This window comes from Epinephelus moara, chromosome 16 (genome assembly GCF_006386435.1).
Source record: "Epinephelus moara isolate mb chromosome 16, YSFRI_EMoa_1.0, whole genome shotgun sequence".
Classification (NCBI taxonomy): domain Eukaryota; kingdom Metazoa; phylum Chordata; class Actinopteri; order Perciformes; family Serranidae; genus Epinephelus; species Epinephelus moara.
Window position 1 is genome coordinate 19,240,802 of NC_065521.1, and position 20,342 is coordinate 19,261,143.

General features: G+C 38.4%; 1 protein-coding gene across 1 annotated transcript in view; it reads right to left on the reverse strand.

Annotated features, from left to right (window-relative positions):
• The window catches only part of cacna1db (calcium channel, voltage-dependent, L type, alpha 1D subunit, b), a 114,513-nt gene that overhangs the window by 40,938 nt on the left and 53,233 nt on the right, over positions 1–20,342 (reverse strand). Inside the window, exons 4-9 of the mRNA XM_050063865.1 lie at positions 16,510–16,649; positions 15,774–15,916; positions 12,953–13,105; positions 10,842–11,038; positions 7,874–7,977; positions 7,373–7,542 (exon numbers count right to left, since the gene is read on the reverse strand). Of these exons, the coding sequence (XP_049919822.1) occupies positions 7,373–7,542; positions 7,874–7,977; positions 10,842–11,038; positions 12,953–13,105; positions 15,774–15,916; positions 16,510–16,649 (907 nt within the window). The remainder of the gene's footprint in view (positions 1–7,372; positions 7,543–7,873; positions 7,978–10,841; positions 11,039–12,952; positions 13,106–15,773; positions 15,917–16,509; positions 16,650–20,342) is intronic.

The following is a 20,342-nucleotide window of genomic DNA, read 5'->3' on the forward strand; positions in this document are numbered from 1 at the left end:
GTCATAATGTAATATTTAAACTGATACTAAAATAAAAATGTTGCAGGCAAGAGGTTTCAGAAATAAGGAACTGGCTGCTAACACACTTAAACACTTAACAGGTATTACTGTACATGTGTTTGTGTCATTAATATGCTAAATGTTAAATCATCACGTGTGTGTGTGTGTGTGTGTGTGTGTGTGTGTGTGTGTGTGTGTGTGTGTGTGTGTGTTATGTGTAACATTAGTGTTCCTTAAACTGAAAGCCACATTTCCCATAAACTGCAGTCGGCACACATCCCTCTCCACTGTGACGTAGAGGCTGGAGGATAATTTTCCTCCATCAGCCCATCATCTGTTCTAATGTACAAAGTGTTGTTTCAGAGCTTTGTTGGCTGGAGGGGGACAAAGTGTTGCAAAGTTTAAAGGAGTTCATTGATAATGAATGATAAGGTGTATGTGCTGGATGAAATGGATTTGCTTGGGATGACGATGGTAAGGATTAAACACTGATCAATGAAACCAAGGGCATGCAAACACGAAAGCACGAACAAAAGCATAAGCAAAGCACATGCAAGCAGAGGCGCCCTCCAGGACAAAGATGACCTGTCCTTATGAACATGCGCAGATAAACACACACTCCCGCATTTACCCTGTGTCTCTGTTGACTGAGTGAACCAGCCAAACTTTCCTTTCTTCTTCTCAGTGAGGTCAGCCAGCGTGACCCCTTGGTGTTACCAACATGCAGTTCACACAGCCAGACAGCAGAGGAAGCAGTGAGTCAGTACACAGCAGAACAAGAGAGAGAGGAATGTACTGTGGCAAAAGACAGCTGCAATACAAACTACAGTACAGACACAGCTACCATGTCCAGAGAAGCTACAAAACAAGTGTACAGGACATACAGTAATACAGTAATATCCTCTTGCGGACTACTTTGTTGTACACTGTAAATTATTCACTTCTATGAAGGAGACTGGCACATAACAGAAAAGACAAAGGTTAAGGAGGCCTTGAGACAGAAGAGTAACGGGATCAATTTTTTCCTGTTCACAATAATTTGTAGCCTATGTGCTGCACAAGTGCTGACATGAGAATATAAAGTTGCAACACAGTTTCCTGACACATGAGGTAGTTGCTCACTCAAGTAAGTTAGTAGGGCTACATAATTTAAAAAATTACTTCTTTTTTTTTTTACTGTATATCGTTCACTCCTACAGTATCTGATAGTAGTGTGTGGTAGACAATAGTTGTTTCATTACAGTATTGTATATCAGTCAGGCCCATATATATTAGTTTAATGCAGAAATGCCAGTATTGGCATTTATGTCAGCCAATTAAAAAAAAAAAAAAAACACACCAAATTCTCAACAATATTGGCCTCAAACATCCAGTATTGGTATCAGCTTCTGGACACAGTAACTATTATTGCAATATAAGACTGGAAAGGATTTGTAATTAACAAGACTTCTGAGAGAAGAAAGAAGAGGAGGCAGACAAGAGAACAACTGTTGGGAACAAGAGAAGAGGATATGAAGAAACAAAAGGAAGTAAGGGAGAAAGAGGGAAAAACTAATGTTAGCAGCAATCTACAGACAGTTATTTTACAAGGCACACAGTCACTGCAGGGATCAAGCAGAGAAAGTTAGTGTGTTGTCTCGGGTGTCTAGTCTACAACAACAGCAGCAGAGGTAAAAGCAGGGAGATCAGTGGAGGATATAAAAAACTTAATGACAGGTGCATGTGCACTGGCTGCACTGTGAATGGTTTTAAGGCACTGCATGTCAAAACCTGCCACCTGCATTACTCATGATGCAACTCTACTACTCTAATTGGGTTGAAGAGTCGGGTGTGTTCTGCTACTAGCTGCTAATGTAGCATCACGCCGCTAGCCTCAAGCAGAGATGAGGAGCGGGCTGCAGAGATCTGGTAAGATCACCTCTCTTTAAGTCCACACCTTTAGATTTTTGTCATTTTCAAATTTACACTCTTCAGACACAACCAAAGCTGAGTCAAGTGACATCACTTGAGGACATTTACAGTATGAGACTTCACACAGCTCGCTCTGGAGCCACAGAAGGCTTCATTCAACTTTTTTCACATAATGCAGAAATACTCTCAAAGACCTGAAACAGCCAGTCTATCACTGGGATACCAAACTGAAAGATGCATATAGATCACAGGACACAGAACTCACAGATGAGCCCCACAGTGACACTGTTTTACCTGTGGTTCTTTCAGGCAGAATGACTGATTACAGCTTTTAATGGCAGAGAAAACACAAGTAACTGCCTTAAAACCAATAATCAGTAATTAAACAAAATGTAGTGTGTAGACTTTCATGACTTTTTGTGGCTAAGGAACCCCCATCATACTGAACAAACAAACCAGTGTCAAATATACAGCAGTCATTACAGTGCTGAGTACGGTCTTCTCACATGTTGACCGTCAGTATCATTTTGTTTATGACCGAAAGAACATGACTGAAGCACTGAAATACTGCAAAGAAAAATACACAGACCTGGCCACTATTGACAGCATGGAGGACGTGAAGATCCTGAACAACATGGGCGATTTAAGCAAAATGATCGCCTCAGATGGCAGCTATGTAAATTCTCCACTTTTCTCCATCATTTTGTCGATCTATCACATCAGAGCCAGTTTGACAAATATGTAACGTAATGATCAGTGACAGGAAAATTGAAAGAATGAACTGAATTATTTGAACTTCAGTGCTGCCTTCTTATGCACTCGCACCAGAGGGGCAGTCCACCAAACATCAGCCTCTCATGAATAACAGATTGCCAGTGCAAAGTGGATGAAACTGATTAAGAATGATTAGTTCCAGGGCAACTAACAGTAATTAATAGTAACTTTGGCCACTGTTTACAGTCTGATGTTGATAAATGGTTTAATGTATTGTGCTGTAATGTATAGTCTTTTCAGTTAGTGAGTTTAGCTAAAGAAACACAACTTAAAATCCTAAAGACACAATTTCTCCCTTTTAGCTAGCCTGGATAGGCATGTACGATGACGTGAACAGCTGGAGATGGTCGCAGACAGATAGAAGTTTCTTCAAAGACCAGGAGACTGAGTTCTCTTATTTACATGTCATTATTGTTTTGAGTAGACTTGTATCAAACAACTGCCAAGGATAAAGGAGCTATAGTCATACTGGGAAGAAAAAAAATGAATTAAATGAAAATATGTACATAAACAAGTAAATAGAAGTATGAAGTAAGGTGCTCCAAACACAGAGCTTCAAGGACAATGTGAAAAGGATGTAGGATTTGATCAGTTCAATAAGAAATTTTCTCTGTGTGACACTGTGTAAAGTAAATCTTTCTGTATCTCAGCTCAAACAGAGGCTGAAGGCCAAAGGAGTGACTGAAGGCGTCAAACTGAGCTGGAGGAAGCAGTCGGACGGAAAGGTCTTTCACAAGGAGGAGAAAAAGATGAAGAGAAAACCTATTGCAAAAAAAGAGTTTTAATGTCTGCTTTCATGGAAGATGTGTTTCCTTTGTCCTTTAAAAGAGGCATGTTTTGTCAAACAGCTGTTGTTTGCCTCTAATTTGCAAGCCTTCTTTGAGATATACAATTAATAATCATATGTATTATTTAATGTAGTTTTATGCTTAAAATGAAACAACTTATGGGGTTGCTCACCTCGTAGAGCGTGCACCCCATGAGCTAGTCCTTAGCAGCGACCCCTTTGCTGTCATGTCATGCTCTCTTTCTGTCCCCCTTTGTTGTTTATCTTCAGGTGTACAATCTAATAAACGCAAAAAAGCCCAATAATGATCTAATCTTTTTTTTAAAAGCAACTCGTGAAAGTGTGTCACCCTGGTCCAATTCAGAGGCAGGACTGTAGCACTAGTGTCTGCCACAGCATCTTTTCCATAGTACTGTTACTGACACACAAGAAGAAAGAGAACATAAAAGCATGAACGTTAGCAAGCTGCAGGTATAACAAGGAATGTCTTTGTTGCAACTGTGATGGACGATGAATAATAACCGCCAGCTGAGGCTGCCAGCAGCAAAACTGTAGGCCAAAGCATCTAAATGCATTGTGATGCTGATTTGCATCTAGTGATGTGGATCCTGATAGACTGTTCTGTGTCAACACTGGACATACACAATTAAACATAACACTCAATGTTGGGTGCGAAGGAGTGGACAAGGATAGATACAGATTTAAATGAATGAACTGTTTGCATTAAAGCTACCTGCTGCTGATTTTTTTTTTTTTTTTTAAATCTTGTTTTGTTTTACTATTTTTGAATTTATTCACTGAGGTTTATTTTTATGCAAAATAAGAATAACCAAATTACTTGTGTATTATAGCTGACCCCTAAAAACAGTGTCAACATCTATATGCTTATGCTGTCACCTAATTAGAAATGCAAACTTTCTGAAACTTCCTGCAAGCCCCTACAGTATTTGCTAATTTTTATGTAACTCTAGCATCTTTAAAATGACTCTAATGTAAAACAAATGAAGCAATCTCTGAAAATTGCTTTGCCTTCAGCCCATTAATAAACATACTGACACATCATTGACATCCCACGTTCAGTGGGTATTTGAAAGATTTTAAAGAACAAAGGAAAAATATTTAAATTGTACATTTGATAACACAAAATATGCTGTCACTCCAAACTGCTGCTTGTGCTACCGCACCATCTTTTGGTATAGACAAATGACTTTCAAAGAGACAATCACAGGCTTAATTTGACGATGCACAGTAGATTAGACGAGACTAAAACTAGCACTTAAAACAAAACCTATTATTGCTGTAGCATAAAAGAGTCTGTAGCCTATAGCAGCAGATGCTTTCATCATGTAGAATTATAGGATGAGAGACTGTGGACCTCTACAGAGTGCACACAGCAAGGAAGCACACACCTGTTGCCTTCATCTCATCAAACATAAAGCTCATACCACTCCAAACCTTGGTACATTTCCTGACACCACATGCTCCACATCTCCTACATGATGCAAGTATCATTAAGGTCTTCTACAACAAAAAGAAGACATAAGGTAGAGGAATCACATAGCAAAGGAGCTTTAAAGTTATAATACTTAAGGTTTTTATCTAATCAAAACTCGTACTTTTACAGATTCAGGCATATAAGCAGATAACGTGTAGAGATTAAGGGTGTACAATAAAAACAGTACTTGAAGACATTTTGTAGTGTTTCTTTTTCTGTTAAATATATCAGGACTAGAATTTTTAAAGAAAGTCTTATGACACTATGCAACCACCCACAGCTTAATAAATCAAAGTCATTCTTAATTTTTACTGCCAGCACAAACAGTCTGAGGCAGCCACCCCTCCCATTTACTGTACCAGTCAAATGACTAGTCAGAAATGTACGTGTGAATGGATTCTAGTTATTCGAATTCTGGTTTTCTCACCGGAAAACCACACAGGGTGCAAACATCCTGCTAAGCCTCCTTCAGATCAGAATAAGCAATATTTTCTCTCTCTCTCATACATACACACACACACACAACCAAACATCCACAGTTACCCGTGTTGTCATGGTGACAGCACACACAAGGCCACACCACAGAGAAGACCGAAAATCACAGAACTGCTGTCGCCCACTTTCTTAGTGCTTCCTCAGAAGTTGCTTCCAAGGTTGATAAAGTCACAGTTTTCACTCGCTTACTTCACAGCACTGCTGTGGCACCCCAAGGAGAGGTTTTTTGTTTGTTTTTTTAGAATCCTGTAACACTAATGCAGGAGATGTACCTGATGTGATTACAATTGACAAATAAAACTCATTAATGGAGGCAGTATTTTTCCCTAAGTAGCACACATGGTTGCTGGTTCCACAGGAAGGTGATCACAACCAACCTAACCTGCAGAGAGTTTATGTCTGCACTGATCAGTGGATAATCATGAGTATCCACATGTGTAATACATTATCATTATATACATTATTTGTCTGTATATCATTTAATACTATCAAACAGTGTGATGATGCAGAACATTGTGGTTCATGTAAATGTGATGTAAGCAAACAGAAGACACACAAGGAAGAATATATTTCTAACCACAACCAAATTAATGGCAGCAATATCAAATATAAAGGCATTGTAAAATAGCATTGAGATAATGTCTTAAGAGGACTACTATAACACAATCCCACTACATGCTGCTAATTCTGTCAGAAAAAGAGAGGTAATTATTCAAGTGGTGAATGTCTCATTTTGGTACAATATGTGTAACTGTTTTCTGGGATAATTTCCTCTTATAGAAATGGTGTTTTATACCACACTGCACAAGATGACACCCCAAGAAAGATATATTTTATTGGGCATGTCTTTGTGAGGTGACATTTGCATGTGATCTATAATCAGCGACATCCGATACTGTCCGTTTGTACTGAATATGAGATGTGATTGTCTCGTGTGAGCATGTCATTCTAAGTGTAACCTGTCAGTATGTCAGTGGAGCAGTTTTATGTGGTCACTCTTTACGTGCTTGGAAGTCGAGCCCGACCGATTTATCAGTTGACCAATTTTAGCGCCCGGTCACATATCACATATATATCGTATCAGCGTATATGTTGTCTGATATGCAATGATATAGAAACTTTTTATTCAAAGAATTTAATGCAGAATAAGATGCCTAGGTAGTTCAGAAATGGTGTCAACACATAGTTTGTCCAGCAGGGGGCATCCTGACTTTCAATACTGTGACAAGAAGTGTGGAGTGAAAGACAAGAATCAACTCTTGGTAATGTCAACCCTGTAATGTGTCATTCAACAGAAGACAAGAACTAGCAAAATACAACTGGAGGTAAATAAACAGCCAGCTCACTAATGGTTCAAAGTAGAAACCAGCTGAGAATTACCAACATAAGCCAGCATGTTCTGACATATTACAAACACAGAAAACTTAAGAAACTACTCAGTCCAGCATATGTATACAAGCACTATGTACATATATAATCTAAGAATATGGGCTGAAATATCGATGTTGGAATTTTTACTCTCTAACACTGGTATCAGCATCAGCCCCAAAAATTCAGTATCGGACGGGCTCTGCTTTAAAGACTCCGTCAACATCTGATTGTGGGAAAAAGCCATGTATTATTAGCTGAGCCAGGGCAGCGTGTCCCAGATACATAAAACATTTCCTTTATGATACATTAAAGGCATCAGTGAGCTTGAGCTCAGAGTGGAATAACAACAGATAGATGAGTAATGGTTTGCCCTCTTCACCTGCCTCCTTTCACCATGAATGAGACAAAGAGATGTGCAACATTATTTATAGGCAGAGGAAGTTAAGGCTTGGTAGCTCACAGTTATGTTTGCATTCTTCATTTCCCTGCTTTAGACGAGAAAGAAGAGGGACAAAATGAATTAAATACAGGAAACTCACGGTTACGCTTGCCCTCCTCGTCTCCCTCCTCCTCATTCTCGGGATCGATATCCTCGGCCTGGGTGATCCAGTCCAGGTAGCCTTTCAGGTCTTCCTCTAGCTGCTGTTTCTCACGTAGCTTCTGGAAATCTCCCCGAGCCTTGGCCTTCTCTCGCTCTTTGGAAAACTCTCTGGACAGGGCAGAGCATAATGAAGGTCAAACCCAAGTCAATTAGCACTGTACAGGATCAGAAGAATCACCAAACAATCTATCCATTTTCTAAACCTGCTTATCCTGCTCAGGGTCACAGAGCTAACAATCAGATGGCTATTTATATTTGAAAAATGAACATGTATCAAACCATTTCTGAAATAAAGTTTTTCTTAGAATCTGAAATAAATTGGTGGCATTTAGCCTATCAAAACAAGTCATAAAATCCATCCGTTAGTGAAAAACGAAAAAAGGACAACATAAAGTTAGAAGCACAGCACCAAACAACCATAAGCAAACTCTATACCTACCCGCTCAACACACCCAAAACCAAATTGAGAACAAAGAAGGATCCAAAGATGACCAGACTGACAAAGTAGACCCACGGCAGCTCAAAGCCCATTGCATCATTCATCTAAATACAAACACAGGTAGAGAAGGAGACATGTTAGACATGATATATTCATATTTTGTGTTTCATAATTCTTCACATACAATTATCTTCTATTTCATAAAAACTTGTCTAACTGAACTGTTGTACTCTAACAAACCAAAAGAGACTTATGACTCAAATCACGGGACAGAAAAGAAACGAGGAAGAGAAGGTATTAAAATTCTCATACATTTACAAAGACCAGTGTAATATGTATGATTTGCAGTACGTAGTATAATTCTACCAAATGGTTTCACAGTTGGTTTAGTATTGCAGCCATTCAAGTATTAATGACTGGCTAATGTGCTGGGATGATGGTGCATGCTGGCTATTTGTCATAGCTTCTGCCAGTAAAAACCACCTCTACTCATCTGCATTTAATACACCACACATTTTATAACCACTGAGATGAATCAGTAAAAGAAACATGACTGAACGCTTGAATGCTTCTACATGTGCCAGGTATTAAGAGTTCACTTCCAGGCACAGCTTAATAATTGACATTTCTGAAAGTAAGTAATCACATGTATTGTCATCAGTGTAATCGTGCAGGTTTATACTCCTACAGATTACAGATTGCTCTGTGTGTATACAGTTCCCTGAACAGGACCCTTTCCTCATATTTTCATGAAAGGCATTCCTACAATCATCAATTCCACAACTATTCCACTGGGAATAACCATGAACTCCCCTATCTGTCAAACATCTCAATTACAGTGTGGTTTAATTTGCAGAGGTTCAGTAATGTGAAATGCTCTGCCATCTCATATTTTAAAATGAGCTCCTGCACCATTCAAGAAAGCTTTGTTATCATCTCCCCAGTGTTTTCCTTTTTATTACCTGTGTAAACTGTCCAATAATAATAATAATATTAGCAAGTCATTTTAACTTTGTCACTTATTTATCACAAATAAAAATGTGTAGTTCACTTTGCAAGTTTATTATTTTTTAATTTTACATGTAAAATAATATAAAACTGAGGTATGATTATTGTTGTGTATGAAATGCTTATTTGAATATTATATGAATTTTTTTTATTATTTGTTTTTTGTTGTTGTTTCTGTTCTGTTTTGTTTTGGGGGTTTTTGTTTTATTTTTTAATCTAAACCAAGTAGTAGTAGTGAGCCAGTTACTTACAAGAATATAAGTAAAAAAAAGTAGGTATAACAAGCTTATGCCTTAGCCTATACCTTTTCAGTTTCTATTTTTTATTTTTCCTTTTAATTTAATGTTTTGTTGTTATTTATTCTTTACTATGCACATTTCTATTGGAAAATTGTTGACAAGGACTGAAATAAATTACTCCTACAACTACTTTTTTCTGCTGTTTATGGATATACTAATTTGTGTTTTGTTTTGTTTTTTGTTTGTTTGTTCTGGGGGTTTTTGCATATGTGTAAACAAATAAACTAAATTAACTAAACTGAAACTAAACTTCTTTTTTGAGTACAAGCCCTCCTCGCTTAGCTCATGAGTGTCACTACACCAGTACTGGATTTTAAATAAAAAGTAATTGACAGGAGGCAGTTCAAAGCCCAAAAAGTCATTCACAGGGAAAGAGAGCTACAAGTAAAACTGAAGCAGATACTGTGACCACTAGAGGGCACCATGTGAGAGACAATTGCATTAGTAATTAGTGGAGGAGGTATTAGAAGATATTTATTAGTAATGGGGATATGGCAAATGACCACACTACAGAGCTAAAGTGCCTTTTCAAAGAGCTGTTTGGCAACCAGACACCAGGAGTTGATCGCTGAAGTTTGTCCATTTATAACCACAACTGGCTTTTTACAGTGCAAATAACCTCTACACATTTAACACTCAACTTTTCTTCGCCCCATGCACATGCATGCAAATCTACTTAGAGACTCATATTCCCTATGACAAAAAAAAAAAAAAAACACCAGCTGGCATGGCCTAGACAACACAATGCCCCGACTCTGCCTCCAGCCACAGCACAACACACTGCCGCCCACCCTGCAGCGATATCAGCAGGAAAGGTCAGAGGTTAGATTATATGTCTATCTATATATCTATCTATCTATCTATCCTTCTTTAAGGTTTGTCAAGTCTCCTTCCCTCACCGCTTTAACAGCGGCATTAGCATGGGATTGCCATGGTAACACATACATGCATAAGAGAAGTAAAGAGTGTGTGAGGGAGAAAGAGAAAGGACGACAGAGAAGGAGAGAGAGAGGTTCATTATTTCATAGATGAGGGTCTCCATCAAAAAAGGATGTGGGTGGATTGTGATGAAAACTCATTCTGAGTTGAGCTTCAATGCTGAGTGTTTTCGCTAATTAAAAGCTGTTGGTGATTTTTTGCTAATGAGAAGCAGAGGGTTGTGAAGTGAGCCTGGCGTTTTTAGCTTTAAAATACTTATTGTTATCAATTGAAAGACGGATGATGGTTCAGACTCAGGATACAGCTCACAATAAGGACTACTCTGAAATAAAAAGGTCATACAGCTTAAATTTGTAGGAGAGACAGAAACAAAACGTCATTTAAGATTTCATATATTGAGGGTAGTATGTTAGTAGGGTTAGTATATTTCTCGTGGCCTAAAGATTTTCAGTAAAACCTAATTTATCTTTAGAAATCATCACTCTGATTGTCTGAAACACAACACTTTCGTATATCATCTTATTAAAGTAATTTGAAATCTATTTATAAAAATACAATGATAATTGCCTTGCTTTGCATATACAATGCACATTACCTTAATCGTGTCAACCAGGGTTAGGGTTATTTCAAGATAAGACAAGGTTGTTACAAGGTTCTGTCAAAATCGAAAATATCAAAAGTGATACACATGGAATAATAAACCAAAAATAGTGGCAGATTACCCAATAGAGAACATCAGTCCAGCCCTCCATGGTGATGCACTGGAACACAGTGAGCATGGCAAACAAAAAATTGTCAAAGTTGGTGATGCCGTTGTTGGGGCCTTGCCAGCCCTCTTTGCAAAGTGTACCATTGAGCAGGCAATGACGGCCATGCCCTGATACTGCACACGGCGTGGGCTCTTCTTCTGCGAGGGCACCTGGGGGACACAGAGTTAGACAGATGAATTTACTAATCTACAGTATTTCTACTAGTGTATAATAAAGGCTAACCAAAGGATTAAGCTGAATTAAAACCACTGACACTAATATCTCCATGGTTTAAAACACTTCACGAGCTCCCTGCACTGATGCCAGTCCTTCAAAGGGTACTTTGAAGGACTGACTTTTTTAGATTACTTTTTGTATCAAAGCAATATTGGGTAGTATGTGTAAATGAACTCTGAACTTGTGTAGCACCAATTTCAAATGCATTTGTGTCTTCCTACTGCATAGACACCCATAGTTTTATTAAAAAGCCATCTTTCCAGCAGTGAAATATCCCTTTAATTCTCACCTAGGACCTTTTTTACTTTATTTCTCTCTAATATATAGCCTTTCACTACTTACAGTGCGTGTAACAGCACTGCCATTGTAACACTTGTCTTAACCTTTTTATTTTATTATCTCCTTTCACTGGTCATTCCATACCTTGTCTATTACACTAAGATGTTGTTCTGTAAAACTGTGTATTCTAGTGTTGTCAAAAATATCGAATCATCAATGCATATCCATTATGAATATCTGAAATGGTTTCAATACTCATTCTGGCAGTATTAACACACCAGTACCAACTGTGCTTTCTCGCTCTCTCTTCTTGTTAATTTGTTTATGTTTACTACAGTGCTTCTGCTGTTCTCTGCCTCTAACCAAGAAGAGAAATGTTGTTGCTGTCACGTTACAGCCTTGTTACATTTATCTTTTTAAAATGTTTTAATTTTATGCCTTCTCAACACTAGGGTATTCTTTTGTCATAATCATCCTTTTCTCCAACTCCTTTATTCTTATGTCCAGTAGGGCATTTTCTTTTGATTTCTCTGGCAAAAGCTATAATTATGATCATGATCACTTTCATAATTACTCTGTAAGAAGATAATCATCCACAGTTATTTAAGCTGATCAGCGAGCACATAGATCAGCAGTATATCCTTTCACACCGTCCTCTGGGTTACATTTATTACTAGATGTTCTGTCATAATGCAATCGTTATATAACCATTACACAAAATGACATACTGTCTGTATGCATAGTCAATGAATCCACAACATGTTCAATGTTCCCTCCTTCTTAAAATATCCACAATGTGCACACGCACACACACAAATCCACACATCTACTCTTGTTTTGTAGTAGACATACGCCCCCTCCATCCACATACACATGAAAATCACAAGCTACTGAGTGCCTTTCTCAGGGCAAACAGAGCGGGGGGGGGGGATTAAAGGGAGCTTCTATCCCGCTCTGTCATGAACTCTCAACTTAAGTCTACAATGCTTCTCCTGACGTCCACAAACAAACAGATCAAAGGGACAAAGAGGGGGAAAGGGGGGGGGGGTTAGGTAAAAGGTGTGTGAGAGAGATAGCCCACAGATCCCTGTGATTTAAGCTCCTGTCTGTCAGCCATTTTAGAATATGACTGCGGTTGTATGCATTTGTGTGTATGTATACATAGTATGTACATACTTCATCTTTACTTCTTGAATAATTCTGCCACGTTGGAAGCAATGCTGGAGTAAAGGTCAAGCCTGTTTACATAATAGCCAGATATTAGTCATTTAATCACTGGACTTAATCCACCATCTGTTGTTCTGTCCTGTTTTCAGCAGCTTGCCACCATTCACATACAAGGTACATGTGTCCATTAATTCCCATTCCCAGGGATTAAAGCCTGTATATATCCTAACTTGAGATGTATATGCCCGTTCATATTATAGGCTGGATGTGGGACTCAATTTTAAAATAGTTTAAAGGGTAAAAAAAATAGAATAAATTGCATGAAGTTCACCAGGCTAGTCTCATCATGGCTGAAACAAAAAAAATTGAAAATAAAATAAAGCAACTCAGCGCTACCATACCTGTTTGTATCACGTAGCATGTGGCATGCATTTTGCCAATGAAGAGCTCCAGGCCGATGATGGCATAGATGATAATGACAAAGAGGACCAGAAGAGCAATGTGAAGCAGGGGAACCATGGCTTTAATAATGGAGTTTAACACCACCTGTAAACCTGCAAACACACACAGAAGCAGAGGTCAGAGGAAATACACATAAATATACATGTATACCCCGGGTTTTCCAAATTTTAATTGCCATGTGAGAAAAGCAGTAATGAGCAGAAGAATATAAGTATCTTAAAGTAAAAGACTAGAATGGTTTACTTGAATCAACACAGAGTTTATTTTTGTTATTCAGCCTAATAGCTTTGCAGAATTTCTCCACTCTTAACTCCAGAAACATAGAGTCATTTGAATCTAAAAAAGAGTGGCAACTACAAATTACTTTCATTACTTATTATTTTCTCACTTAAATTGTTTAGATGAACAATATGCACAGAAAATCAAAGGGACAGATACACACTCAAAGAAACATACACAATACGCAAATCTATCAGCTGTTGTCATGACATTATCTATATCTCTCAAAGCCTTGTGGTATCACTGAATAAGTGCAAAACCAACAAACCAGCCTCTGTGCCTTTAGCAAACATGTCGAAATATCACAGCTTAATTAAACTGCACACACCATCCGACAAAGACAAATGTTAAAACTATAATAGAACTGAAAATGTCGTCTCAGCTCAGTTCATCTTTCCCAGAAGTCCTTTCCTCCCTGAGACCAGCAGCTGATACATTGCTATGGCAACTCAAAGAATGCAGACACATTAGGGCAACTTCAGGTAAGGTCAAAAACGAACTGAACAGAAACAGTGAAGGAATCAGTATCTCCTGAGTGATACAAGAACTGGGCAGATCAGTAAAGCTTAAGCAAATGTTTTCTTTGTAGGAAAGGAATTTTACAATTTCTTTTCAAATATTTAAGGTAATATTTATAATCATAGATGTATTACAGGGGTAACCAAGTATAACAGATGTACAGATTGATGCATTTGAAATTTTGATCACTGCCTCTTATATCTCTTGAGGTTAACTGATTGCATTTTGGATGTTAAACAAATTAAAGTTTTATGTGTGTCTTTAGAGGCAGAAAGCACTCAAATACAATTGTTATAGGTTACTTCAAACCAGACTTGTATAGCTTGTATGACAAGTTAAAATGTCTTTCATGAAAAGGATTTTTAGCTAAGGCACTATGTGTTGAAAATCTCCATACAATACCCATTTATCTTTACAAGAAATAACCTTACTCAAAGCACCTTGCAGTTACTGTACCATACAAGCTACAGTACAACTTACATGATTTGCATGCTGGCTGTTTAGTATGGCATGTCATGTTTGTCTTTCGAGTGGACAGTTAAAATAACAACCAGTCCAAGTTACTACTGAGCTACTTTTTATTTTTGCCACTGATATGAGTTTAAAAAACAAACTAACACTCTGGTTAAGCTAACTTAAGAAAGCAGCTAACATAGGTTAGCCACAGTAAAAGAACAAACTTAACATTGCTCGCTGCAGAACATTAACTTTATGCTGAAAATATAGCGAAAATAATAACAAATATAGTTGATATTTAACTACTCGTCTGTTTAGTAAATAACATTTGAGTCTAGCCTCCCTCTCACAAGCGTTAGTAACATTATGTTAGCTTGGGCTACGGAAGTAAACCGCTAGCTAATGCTAATGAGTAGAGTTCTGTTAGTTAACTTACTACTGATATTCATTGCCAACTCTTTAGCTAAGTTTTTACAAGGTAGTAGTTTTATGAGCTCCAGTTCTGTTCGTCTCAGGCAGCTGTCCTTTTTTTTATTTTGGACAGGACAAATGGTGACATTCAGAGACAACAGTAACGTTACAATTTGTAATGGCGCGCTCTAAAGTAACTTAAGCTAACGTTAACTGGCTGACGTTAGCTAATGTTAGCTTTTGCTACCTACACTGTTGTAATTAACAACACAAAGAAACCTGTTTCCACTGCATTTTTTCACTGAGCGAACACTCCTGTTGTAGTTTATATATTAACGCTAATAAAATATTGTTACCACTGACTGTTTTCAGACTTTGGCTCCAGTCACGCACAGCTAACTTACCTGCCCCTACCGCAATGACTGTCGTGTTCCCTGATAACGGTCGGTAGAGGGCAGTATTCAGTCACCTTCAGACCTCCTCATGTATAGGGGAATTATTGATATCAATACATAAATGGGAAGAGATAAAATAAACCCAAATATATCTTTAAATGTTTTGATGAGAAATTAAAGCATAAACAATAACCTAAAACCTTAATTACATTTTTGTATTTTTTTCCCACAGCAAACATTTTGTCTTGTCTCAACAGGAGAACCCAGGTGTTTCTAATAATATTAACTGTGGCTCTGTAGAGACCCAAATCAACCTAAATACCCTGACACAACAGCAGTCCACAAACAGGGTTTTTCACTTGTGTTTTTCTCTTGACTGATTAGACTTCTTTCTCAAGACTGCGTGGGTGTGTAGCTACACACTGTGCTTGATTGAGAGCTCTCTCCCTCACCGGTTAGCTGTATTGCACCTTTATTTACACCATTTGTTGTTAGTATTACACAGAGTTTGGTGACCTGGCCCCATTTCAAATGTCTCATATCCAGTTAGGTATATCAACCTGATTTGGCTGTGTAGGGCCTTAAAGTCAAGAAATTAGAGCAGGTGATTCAAGTCTTTACTTGAAACTTCTTTACAAGACCTAAAAAAAAGCTCAGTGTTAAACTTGTTTTATACAATATGTCTATGGTGTTTACTCACTAGGAACTCCAGAGACAAGGCGAAGGGGTCGTAGCACGCGAAAGGCTCGGAGGGCCTTGACATCAAACCCTCCAGGTTTGCCTCCAGACTGGCCACCAGAGTCAGCGTCTTTGGTTATCATCTCCAGAACCACACTGAACAACCTGATGGGGAGGAGAGAGGTAGAGGAGAAGCAAAGAGGAAAGGAGGCAGTGACCAAGATGCCATAAAATAGAGCAAAATAAATACAATCAAGAAACTGAAAGCAAAAAACAAAAGCCATGTGTATATGTTACATGCATCTGTGTGCAAGTGTGTGCTCATACACATGCTTTATGTGTGTGTGTCCTGTATGTCTGTGCATATTTACCTTTAGTGTTTCACACCTCATCACAGTTTACATAGATGTCCTACAGAGGCCAGGTGGTCTACTGATAAAAAATCACTCTTAACAAGGTCATGTGTGTGCATGCGTATGTGTGCACATGTACCCATGTGAGCATGTACTGAAACATCACTGCTGTCTCGCTACTGGACATGAGGAGATTGATAAGCTGGTGAGTCACGCAAATGATGGACAGCTAAATGTTAAGATACATGTGCAATTCATATGTGTTTGTCAAAGAACTTGAGGGACTGTATGAGTGATAGTGTGTAAGGTTTAAACTTATGTGTGTCCAAGAAACAATGTGTATGTGTTCATGCGTTTGACTGTGTGTGTTTGCAGGTACACTTTATGTGCTACCTATCAACTCACCCCACTATGACGATGACAAAGTCCAGCATGTTCCAGCCGTTTCTAACGTAGGAGTTTTGGTGCATGACCAGGCCGTAGGCAATAATCTTCAGAAATGTCTCTATAGTGAAAATGATCAGGAAGGCATATTCTACTGTTTCCTGTATAGAGAGAGGCAGGGGGAGAGGGAGGAAGGAAAAGAGAGAGGAGAACAAACACGAAAAAGTTTAGTTATTTAAGTTTTCCCAAACTTTAACAATGAAATTCACTGTGGGCAAAATAATGTGCATGGGGCTTGCAAAAATAAGCGGCAACGAGGCAAACAGGTATAAGGCACAACAACAACATTTTCCTTTGTTACCACAAAAGTTGGCATGGCAAACAAAGCAAGCAGAAATGTATCTTCGACTTGACTTTGATCAGCACCACAGCCTCCTGCTGACTTACAGCAAAACCACAGATCCAGCAAAATGTGATAGTGTCTAGAAATGCATTCCTTATATCTAAGACACACTCACACTTTGCTTTGCCACAATACCCAGTTTCATGCCAGTCCTGTTGCAAAAACCTACATTTAAGATAAAACTAAAGCCTGGTTTGGCCACTGTACAGACATATCTCCAGTGAGATTTGATTTGCACGTCACCTCTACAGTACACACTGACTGTAATACTGAAAAGCAATTAAATGAAACAATTGTCTGTGAGCCAGTTCAGCCTGGTAAAATAAGTTTGTATGTATCTGCATCTGTGCACATGTTATCCTTAATGTGTGTAACAAAAAAGCTTCATGTAGCAAGAACAGCTGCATCAATACAGGACTGAACTCAAAGGGAAGAGAGATAAAATATGATTTTTTAAGATCTGAAATCTACATGCAAGGATGCAAGTGAATCTCATGAGTGGGTGTAGTGAATGTCTGGCTGTAGTTATACTGTTTGTGTGTCATGTCCCATTTTGTGAGTAGGAGCCTTAATATGACATTGATTTGGTCCAGGTTTCCAATTCAACAGCAAGATCTATATGCAACCATTTATTTGTTAAAGAAAATAATAATTTATAAGAGGTAGACCTCAAGCTTGCTGCTCATCTCACCACAAACTATTGCAGATCTCTATGGAAAATGGAAAAATGATTATAAGAGGAAAAAAATGTGATTTTCTGTTTCAGCCCTGAGGGTAAAACTATTCATAAATATGCAATTCAACAGTCTCTCTTGTTAAAGCTCCAGTGTGTGCGATTTAAGGGGGATATATTGGCAGAAATGAAATATGATAAGTATGTTTTCTTTAGTGTATCACCTGAAAATGCCTCGTTTTTAAGTTTTTAAGTTTAAATTTTGAAATTTTTAATCTGACTCTTCCTCCTTGACTGCTGTAACACTGGAATTTCTCAATTGTGGGATCAATAAACGTATATTTTATCTTATCTTAAAATAAGAACAGCTGTCTTTTCATCATCTTAAAATGAGATGTTTATATCTACATGAAGAGCAGTTAAGATTTTCCTTTACATCTGAATTAAGGTTTCCTTAAAAAAATCAGCTGCAAAAAACATTCTTAAGTCTTCTCTTTAGGGTCTCCTTAAGTTTTTCTCCTTATCTCAGTCTCATACTTTGGGAATTGCTTAAAAGTTTGTTAAACTGTTACACAGAGGAAAAAACATAAGGTATCTCTGAGTACATCTTCACCGAAACATGGCTTAGTTTATGGCGATAAATGAGGAAAATGAAGGAATCCCGAGAAGACCCTTAATGATAAGTAATAAGTGCTTGTCTCCATTACAATTAATGATTGCATTGCGGTTTAATGCAACAGAATCTTTCTGATCAGTTATTGGTGAGACACAAGTCAATGGTGTGCCGCATCATTCACCGAGTTTCAAACACCCCCATACGTCTGCTGAACACTGTAGTGAAGTTTCTGTCCCAAGAGAAGGATGAGATAGCAATAACAGGCAGGCTGTCACAAGGGCAAGTGCAAGCAAACAAATGGTCTCAATGGAAACAGTACAGTTTTACTGTTGTAAAATCTCTGTCAGTGCAGTAAATGTCTTAACGTCTTTCCTTGACTAAAGAAACCTTTTAAGAGATTCTGTGCAACACCCTTAAGCAATTTCCTCAACTAAAGAAAAACTAAACCTTAAGTGTCATATTTAATGAGCAAACTTAAAGTGCTTTGTTCAACCGGCCCGAGGTCCTCATCCACAGAGATCACCACATTGCTCCGCCATGTTTCTATGGTAGCCCAGAACGGACAAACCAGAGGCCACCATAGTTAGCAGCCCCTACGCAACAATAGCGTCAGAAAAACACTGACTTTGTAACGGGAAACTGCTTTATTCAGTGTTTTTACCTGTTTAAATGAGCGGGTCTGTTTTGGACAGGAAGAGACTTTTACGGACATAATTCGGCTTTTAGTGAAAATCTCCCAAACGTCTGGATCTTAAGTTATCAGAGAAAATAGGCGAGCACACACTAGCAGGTGCTGGCGTCCTGTCTATGACGAGTCAAACAACGTAGGAGAATCACTGATTTGTCACATGAAACTGCTTTCTTCAGTGTTCTTACCAGTTTTAATCACGTGGTCTGTTTGTTTTGGAGAGGAGGAGCTCTCTGAGGATAATTCAGCTCCGGGCAAAAACCTCCTCAACAATGAACACTGAAGGAAATTTAACCATGAGAAGTTTTAGCTGGTTGCAATCCTCATCACTATTCCACTAAATCCCCATAAATCTTATACACTGTTCCTTTATGATGTGATATGCATCTTAAAGTCAAAGTTATTCACTTATGCTGGAAGGACACAAAACATGTGATTTTCATGTTGTTGTTTTTCTTGATCTAAAAATGTGAATTGTTTTTTATTGTTTGAACAAGTTTCATGGTCAAAGTGTGGCATTCAGGGAAAAAAACTGAAACAAGAAGTTCATTTTGTAAGAACAGATACAGCTAATAAAACATCTTTTGAGAGCTCAAGGTTTTCATCCAGCAGCAGCATTGTGGAACATGTCAAACACTGGCCTTTTATGGAGGGATGTGGGTGGAGAAGACCGGTATGAAATTATAGCCCTCCTGCCTTGGACCATTTTATGATGCATACCGGCGGCAACCCTAGTCATAAACACAGCACAGCAAGTGATGCATTTTACACTCCTAGTTTGGAATAAACTGGGCACTCAGCATGAGCAGCGATGGTCACAGTGGATGAACAGACAAAGAAACTCAAAAGTGCTACCGCCACTGTTTGACTGACAGATGATCTCTAGGAAATATCAAAGCAATGACCAAATAAGCAGCGAAAATGTTCCCAGAAAAATATATTTCAGGGCCAAACAAAAACATCATCCAAGAGATGAAAACTCTTCAGTCATACTGTATATCCTGCTGCATCATCAGCATGTTTCCATGGCAACACTGTGTCTGGTAACAGAAACAGGTCCCTGAATTTGGACATATCCACACACATCTATTTATTGAGCTTACACATTATTTCACTTTCTCACCTCCACTTTCTTTCTCTCTCACAGAAACACCTTTCACTCTCCTACGTATCGTTTTTCTCTCCCTTTCTCTCTCTCTGTCTCTCCCACACAAACTCACTCTCTTTCTCTCCCTGCACGTCTCTCTCCCTCTCACTCCGTCTCCCTCGATGCGAAAGGTTAGTGAGTCGGCAGGTTTTAAGGCCCATTAAGCTAAGCACTTCTCTTGATTTAAAGGACACAAACACAGAAGGTCCACACGGACAGTGCGCACAAAGACTCGCACAGACACATTCATGCCCACTGAAAGACACTGACGACAACAGTTACACGCGCACTCAGACTTCACACCCACACACACAGGCAAGAGACCTG